The 8,688-nt window shown below is 37.4% G+C and overlaps 2 protein-coding genes across 2 annotated transcripts in view; both read left to right on the top strand.

Moving 5' to 3' along the window:
* The window catches only part of LOC109712585, a 5,355-nt gene extending 1,597 nt beyond the window's left edge, over positions 1–3,758 (top strand). The window contains exons 3-5 of the mRNA XM_020236221.1: positions 108–404; positions 2,793–3,150; positions 3,226–3,758. Of these exons, the coding sequence (XP_020091810.1) occupies positions 108–404; positions 2,793–2,862 (367 nt within the window). The 3' untranslated portion in view covers positions 2,863–3,150; positions 3,226–3,758. The remainder of the gene's footprint in view (positions 1–107; positions 405–2,792; positions 3,151–3,225) is intronic.
* On the top strand, positions 6,672–8,481 carry LOC109713519 (UPF0481 protein At3g47200-like). Its single transcript, XM_020237646.1, has one exon. It carries the CDS (start codon positions 6,859–6,861, stop codon positions 8,341–8,343), a length of 1,485 nt encoding a protein of 494 aa, XP_020093235.1. The 5' UTR covers positions 6,672–6,858; the 3' UTR covers positions 8,344–8,481.

Raw genomic sequence — 8,688 nt, 5'->3', positions numbered from 1 at the left:
TAATATTATTGTTTGTTATATATGTACTGGTGCCTGAAATATGTTAGGATCTATGTGAAATTCTATTACAAAGAAACTAACGTGCCTTACATATGCAACTTTGATAGTCCAACAAAAATAGCCAAGAAGGGATATGCAGAGTCTAGCTCTTCTATGAGACCCAGTGGGGATGGTGAAATGAAAATCTATGTGCAGTCAGAAGATTATGGAAATTATGCGCTTGAGGTGAACAGCTCTAACACCATCAAGGATGTGTTAAAAACTGTTCTTGGTAAATGGCCTGGTGTGGCGCTTTATTTCAATGGCCATCATCTATTTGAGACGGCCAAATCTCTGGCGGACTACAGTATTGAGGATGGGTCCATCCTTCACCTTGAGGTCTTCGAGCTCAATTTGGTCCATATGTACGTAGCTTCCCTTTCCTCAGTCTAATTTTTTATTCCTAATTTGATGTTTTAATAGCTGGAATATAGGTTGCTTTGTGTAAATTTCCACTTTCTGGCTTAGAGTATCTACTGTTCTTGAATTTCAAATCATTTATCACTGATTTTTCTGTTTGGAATCTTAACTAGCTAGGCCATGATTTAAATTGATTTCTCTTGTTTTGGGTGAATCTGATAAGTTGAGGTTGGAGTTGTAGCTGTTCGAGTTTCTTACAACTTTTCTGTAGGTGAAAGTGAATCCAATATGTAAACGAGGCTAAACCCATTTCCTTGAGAAAAAAAGAAAAGAAAAGAAAAGAAAAGGGATCGAACATCAATTGCAATGATTTCATAGATCCCTACTTTATTTCATTTATTTATAAATTTTGTTTCTTACTTTAAATAACTCGAAGTTCTTTCTTTAAAGAATTCTACCTTCTACCTTAAATATCATAAACAGTTCTTGTAGGTTGAGCACTCTTTTCAAAGAAATATAGAAAGAAGTGAATCCTATACAATCTCATTTCATTCCAAAGGGCCGGAAGGATTAACTCAAATTGGTTAACATAAGTTCCTTGAATCAATGGTCATGAAACCACCATGACTCATTAGGCCTAAAACACTAGCCCAAATTCTTAAACTCAATTATTATTACTAATGTTCATGATCTTGTAGATACCGAAACCTAACTCCATTCTTATCCGATGTGAGACTATTGAAATATTACAGAGTAATTTGAGAACCACTCTTCTACTTCAGTGTAGTTCATGCCGATTGTGTTTCACAAGGTATATCGGTAATTTGAGAAGTCAATAAGAAAACCAGGAGAAAACTATCCTCTATATATATATAGAGAGAGAGAGAGAGAGAGAGAGAGAGAGAGAATTGAGTTAGAATACTTTTACAAGTATTACCCCCATGATGCTATTAGATTTTTAGCCATTGGATCTACTCCTTGATTACTAATAGCCCTTGGATCAAACACTATTCCACCTACCACCATCATTTCAACCTCACATCTCTCCATCCAATGGCTAAAAACTCAAAAGCACCACTCACATAATACTTTTACAAGTATTCTAGCTCAACTCTATATATATATATATATATATTGAGCTAGTATACAATTGATAGTACATGAATAGTATTTACTATCAAATTTTTCATTAGTAGATTATTATTATTCCACCAATTCCTACGGAACTAAAGACATTCGATAATAATAAAGTTGGTAGCTAGCAAATATTATTCTCATACTATCAATGACATTCTAGGCCCCCTATACATGTAACTACATATGCATTGACTCTAACAATGAACAAGATACAAGTGAAGGACAAGTTCTGTTAAGTTCATAGGAAGGGATTTAACAGAGAACTGTATACCAAATTTTAAAATTTTGCGAAGCAGATAAATGAGGCTTCATCGGATAACTCCTTGATGGGAGAAAACTTGACTTCCGAAGTTGTTGCCCAAAAAGATTAACTAACTAATTACCAAAACCTACAAATAAAAAATTCAAATTATTTATGTGCTCCCATGCCTTATTAGTGTACAGCATATGTGGATGTTATTAGTGAATGGAACTGCGAGTAGCACCTGCATGAGAATGGCTCTAAGTCCAAAAACCTTAATGGATTGCAGCAAGGGACTAATTACTTTCGTTGAACTAGTAATTTCTTGGGTTTTGAATTTGAAAACATGTCATGTAGTTATCTAATTCTAAGTTTGCTGCTTCCTTTTACAAGTTATTATTTACAAGTTCCCCATAAATGAAATTTAATATTAGAGACCTCTGTTTTTTCTTTCTCTGTGAAAGAAAATAAATCAGTGATGAATTTTCATCCGCTTTGATCTGGAGTGGTGCCATATGAGAGTTCAGTTGTTCACTAGTCACCACAAACGTACCTTTAGCTTTTTAACTTTCAGTTTCTATATATACATAACATAAAAGAGATCATCTCAAGCTCAATTGAAAAAAGATTTATATGCTCTTCATTTCGAAGCTCAATTATTTGTTAGATTGAATTCATACTCGTAATCGCATGTCCCATCTTAATCAACTGATCAACTGATCAGGCTCTTTCATGTTCCCCACAGAACGAACAAGTTGCGTTTGCATGTTTCCTAATAGAATCATGACATATTAGCGGCATACTTTTCCTTTACTTCAATGGCAAGAAGAATTTATTTATGATGGATGTCATCATAAGGCTATTGGTATTTCTCATGCAACTAGCTAGAACTAACTTTCTCAATATTTCCTGATGGTTATAATTTATTTTTTCCTTTAAGATCATAATATTCTTTCTTTCTTTTGCAGCAATTTCTTAAATTGTAAGTTTTGGTTTTTCTTTTGTTTACATATAGAATAGAGACGCCAAATGTAATTCCGGAAAAAAAAAGGATTATAATAACAGATCAGCCTTTAGCAATATAGGAAAAGGAGCATGATAAAATATTGCTTAGTTTGTTGGTGGAGCAAATTTCAAATGGAGGGGAGGAAAATATACTACACGGTGGAGAGGATTCTTGGTGCAACATAGTAGCCAAGTTCAATGAATCAACTGGCTTGCAGTATGAACACAAACATTTGTTTGAGCGCTTCAATTTTTATAGACGTGAATATCATATAGTGAACCGCATCAGGCATCATCCAAAGTTTAGCTGGGATCATAAATGTCATGTAGTAATTGCTACAGATGCTGAATGGAATGAATATATCAAGGTACATTACTATATCACATTTTCAAGTATTTAGTACTAAGTTCTAATTTATTCAAACCTTTCTCCTTTTACACAGCAAAATCCCGACGCGAGGCCCTACCGAACGAGAGCAATCCCATATGTTGATTTATTGGGAATCCTGTTTGCCAATACAGAAGTATAAAAATTCGTAGTTTCCAATGAATAATTGTTTTGAAAAGAGCAATGTTGTAATCTATCTATTCGGCCTACTCATGAGATCTAAACATTTTCGCAATAATCTCGTCCTTTTTTTGAGAGAGATAGGTAGCACGCTACCCGCTTCGTTTATTTCATTTAGAAATAAACTTAGCTGGAAATGTGAATCAAGTAGGATTCGAATTTGGGTCTCGGGTACCAACCACCAAGCCTTTGCCATTGCTCTAGGAACGATCGGTAACAATCTCGTCCCTGATGGAGCGAATATTACTATTGTGTATTTTTCACATGTCATTTCTCATTAGTTTAAATATGTATTGTGTTAAATGTGTATGTGTTAAAATACCTATTAGCTTGTGATGTAAGTCATAATTAATGCTACTGTAATAATTTCAAAGTTAAGTCCTTAGATATTCTACTTTGAATTGATTATCTGAGCATTAGGTTCTTTTTTGAATTTTCCTTTTGTTAATTAGGGTGTGTTTGGTTCCACGTAAAACTGTGGAAAACAAATTTTCGATGGAAAAAAATTTTCGGTGGGAAAAAGTTTTACGTCGTTTGTGTTTGGTTTGTAAAAAAGAAAAATAGTTTTCATGACGATTGATTTTTGTGAAAGGAAAAAAAGTAAATAAAATAATTTAATATTTTTTATTTTATATATTATTAATATATAATAATTATTATCTTAATATATTATTATATAATTTTTATTATAGATTAAATATATTTAAAATTATAAATAAACATTTACATAATTATATATTTAAGAGATATAATAAATAATTACAAGTTTATAAATAAATATTATATAATAATATTTTTATTATAAAAATAAATTATATATATAATAAAATATTATTTATAATAAAATTTATATATATATATATTATATATATATATAATATATAATGAGAGAGAGGTCCACATGAACCCTGTGGACCTCCCTCTCGCACAGTCCACAAGGCCAAAGGGCCTCGGGGACGCGCAATGTTTTGCCTCCCATGAGCGCGGTTCCAAATCACGATCGATTCCTTTTTCAAACCCTGCAGCAGCTGCGCGGCCCTTCCGCATGCCACAAATGCCCCACAAAAAGAAGAATCCTAGAACAAAATGTGGGTAGCTAACCAACTTCTAGGAGAGACATAATTGACTGCATTGATCTCGGTAGCTACGCCACCACGGAATTTAAAGAACCTAAAGGAGCATGAGTCATAATTCTTGCTGAACGTCGTTCTTGCCAAGGTTGTATATCTTTTTTCAGCTACTCAAGTCCAAACCATTGGGACGGTTACATAAAATATTCAGCCAAAGCTGCTCCCGTATAAGGGGCGAGGTATTGTAATGTAGCAGGTGAATCCGCCGTTTCAGCTACAACAATAGTGTATTCCATGGCCCCTCGCTCCTGGAAAGTAGTCACTACCTGAGCCACAGAAGATGGTTTTTGACCGATAGCTACATAAACACATATTACATTTTGTCCTTTTTGATTGAGAATCGTATCTGTGGCTACTACTGTTTTGCTAGCCGCTGCCTTTTCGTTTTCCGCGGCTCTTATGCGGAAAACGAAAAGTAAGTTTTTCCTAACATATGTAAAATAAGTTTTTCCAGAAAAATTTTTTACTTCCAACCAAACACGCTACTAAGTTGTTTTTCGGAGAAAAATTTTTTTCGGTCCACTTTTACGTCGAACCAAACATGGCCTTATGTAAAAAGCTATTCTCTTTCACACAATTTTTTATAGATGGGTCCATACTTTACCTTGAGTGCACAAACTGATAAATTATAGTCTACGTAGCTACCCCGTTCTTGGTCCTTCATTTTTTTTGTATTTAAATTTGATGTTTCTGTAGCTTGAATATAGGTTGCTCTGTGTTAATTTACACTTTCTACATAGAGTACCTTCAATTTATTAATTCCAATTCAATTATCATTGATTTCTTTTTTTAGAACCTTCATGATTAGGATTGATTTCACCAGATTTGTGTGGATTTTATTTATGAATCCGATAACTTGAGATTGGAATTCTAGTGGTATATGTTTCTTATAACTTTTCTGTTGGTGAAATGAATCCAATAGGGGCTAAACCCATTTCCTCTTGGAAAAAATAAAAGAAGTGAATCCAATATAGTCCCATTCATTCCAAATGGAAAATTCAACTCAAATCTGTTAACACGAGTTTCTTGAATCAATGGTCATGAAACCACCGATAGTAAAGAAAAAGATGTCTCCTCTACCATTAGAATTGAACCATTTAAGAGTCGAACAGATGGAGAACTTGAAATTCCGAAAGGAATCCAACTTTTTTAAGTATTATGATTATCGACCACATTCAAAAGGACCTATTGAGAGCTCCTATTCACCCAACCTACAACTCTAAGGTCTTACCAGAAACTACACTGAGCCATCTAGGGCCCACTTCTTACAATCAATGGACAATGGCACTCTAGTCATTTACTTGCTTTTATTTCAGTTGAAACATATGCATAAAAAAGATAAAAGAATACAAAATTTATCTAAATTATACATTATTTTAAATCGACTATCTAAATTTTTAAATTTTAAATTTTACTATCTAATCTTTTAATTTCATTAATTTGAGTCAATCAACGATTTTTTAACTTCAAAATTTAAGTTAACTATTTAATTTAATAAATTTATAATTATGAGAATTATATAAAGTATACTAACTAAACCTATAAAAATAAATAATACATTCAAATTTGAAATCAAAATACTGTTAGCCGACTCAAAATCAAACAAATTGAAATATTAGATAGTAAAATTAAAATTTTAAAAGGTTGAGTAAACCAAGTCAAAACAATCTATAGTTCAGATAAATTTCGTATACTTTACTTAAAAAATTAATATAAAAACTTATCTAGTCTATGAACTATTTTAATTTAGTTAATCAATTTTTTCAAGAGTTTGATTTTGTCACACAATTTTTAATTTTATTTGATTTGAGTCAGCGAACGATATTTTAACTTTCAAAATTTAAATATATTATGTATGTATATAAATTTATTTAATATATTTTATATAATTTTCGTAATAATAAATTTATTATAATAAATAATTAATCTATACTTGGCATCCGAGCGGTGCGTAGTGGGCCGAAGGCCGAGTGAAGTTGAGGAGAGATGGGGAAACGTCCGGAAAGACAGGAAAAGGAATAAGCTTTGCCTACCTAAAAAAGCAGTAAATTTTGCAGAATATTATCGACTCCATACTGCATAGCACTGTGATGCCTCACAAATATAGTTTAACCTATCTTTTTTAAAAAATATCAATTAATTATAATTAAATAAACTAAAAATTAGATAGTATATTAGTAACATTTTAAAAAGGAACAGTTCAAATAAATTTCGTGCGATTTCCCCTACAAGCTTTTTAGGGGAAAGAAAAACAACTCTTTTTAGAAGGACTTAATTTATTGCCCCCTGTGCCGGCCGACTGGATCTGGAACAGGTAATGTAGGGAGGGAGGTTACATACCGAGGACGATCGTTGACTGCACAGGATAGCTGCCGGCGATGGCACAGGATCAGGGACAGGCGGTCGCCGTAGACATCGAGGATGCCGTGCTGAGCTCCGTCAGGTCGAACATCAAGGCCTTAGACCGCGACCCGATGGTGCTGGAGCGCTTCACCATCTTCCGCGTCCCGGCGCACGTCCGGCAGCGCAACACGCACCTCTACGAACCCCGGATGGTCTCCGTCGGCCCCTACGGCCGCGGCGACGGCCCCGTCCTCCGCGCCATGGAACAGCACAAGTGGCGCTACCTGCAGGACTTCCTCTCCCGCAACCCCTACAACTGCATCGATCACTACATAGCCGAGATCAGGGTGCTGGAGCCTCGGGCGCGGCGGTGCTACTTCGAGCCCGTCGACCTCAGCGCCGATGCGTTCGTGGAGATGCTGCTCCTCGACGGGTGCTTCGTCCTCGAGTTCATCATCAAGTGGAGCCAGGGGGACGACGACAGCGTCTGCACCGCCGGATGGAGCTTGCCGCTCGTGCGCGGCGACCTGCTCCTGCTCGAGAACCAGATCCCCCTCTTCGTGCTCGAGAAGCTGTTCGAGCTCGTCACGTTCACCATGGACGACGAGGAGATACCCTCCCTGATGGAGCTTCTCGTGAACTACCTCGCGAGCAGAAACGTCGAGAGGCCCGAGGAAGAGATGCTCGCCAGTCGCGTCTCCGCCGCCGTTTCGGTGCACGGCGAAGCCAAAGATTTCCACCACCTGTTGCATCTCTACTACCGCTGCTACATCACGAAACCACAAACTGACCCGAGGGGCAGTACCATCTGCGGTACTATTCTCAAATGGTTAAACCCGACTAAGATCTTCGCCTCCCTCCTCTCTTATCTCCGAATAAAGATTTCCCGATCGCAGGCGCCGGCGGATAAGAAACGATCGCCGAATACGATCCCGTCCGCGACCGAGCTCGAGGAGGCCGGAGTGACGTTTAAGAGGAAGGGCGAGAAGAGGAAAAGGAACGAGAGTGATCAGCATCATCCCGGTTCGTTCCTGGACGTCGCATTTCACGACGGCGTGCTCGAGATCCCATTCCTCTCGGTGGAGAACTCGACGTTATCGCGGTTCACGAACCTCGTGGCATTCGAGCAGTGCGGCGGGTGCAAGCCGGAGGAGGCGTACATGACGAGCTACGCGACGTTCATGGACTGCATCATCGACACGCCGGCAGACGTCGCGATACTCCACCAGAGCGGGATCCTGGAGAACAAGCTGGCGAGCGACAAGGAGCTGGCGGTGTTCTTCAACCAGCTCTCCGACTGCGCCGCCATGGATTTCGAGAAGCACTACCTCGCCGGGTTGTTCCGGGACGTGAGGAAGTACTGCGATTCCGATTGGCCCAAGTGGAGGGCGAAGCTGGTCAGGGACTATTTCGGCAACCCGTGGGCCATCCTTTCCTTGATCGCAGCAGTTTTCGTTCTTGTTTTCACCTTCCTGCAGACCTTCTACACCATCTTCCCTTACTACCATCCTAGGAATTAGTTTGCCTCAGGGGATACTCTGCTTGTACGCTCAAGTGATCAGACCAGTGTAAAATTGTTGATCTCTGGATTGGAAAATATGTCAGATTTATGCTCATCTGGAATTAGAACAACTGATTTCTATTATCTTTATTTGATTTGAAAGGATTTCATTTCGATTCTCATTTAGTTGCAGCCGTAGAAAGAGAAATAAACTTTGATTTCAGAAGGATTAATAGATCCAAATTTAAATTTAAGTTTGATATATGTATATTCAAATTTTAAATTGGTGTACGCAACTGTAATATTTGATCTGGTGGGTCCTGTGACGGGAGCTGTGGTTGGAGCTGCTCTGGAAGCTGTTTAG

Source organism: Ananas comosus, linkage group 7, assembly GCF_001540865.1.
Source record: "Ananas comosus cultivar F153 linkage group 7, ASM154086v1, whole genome shotgun sequence".
Lineage (NCBI taxonomy): Eukaryota > Viridiplantae > Streptophyta > Magnoliopsida > Poales > Bromeliaceae > Ananas > Ananas comosus.
Note: the sequence above shows the minus strand (reverse complement) of the source record. Positions and strands in the feature narration are given on the sequence as shown.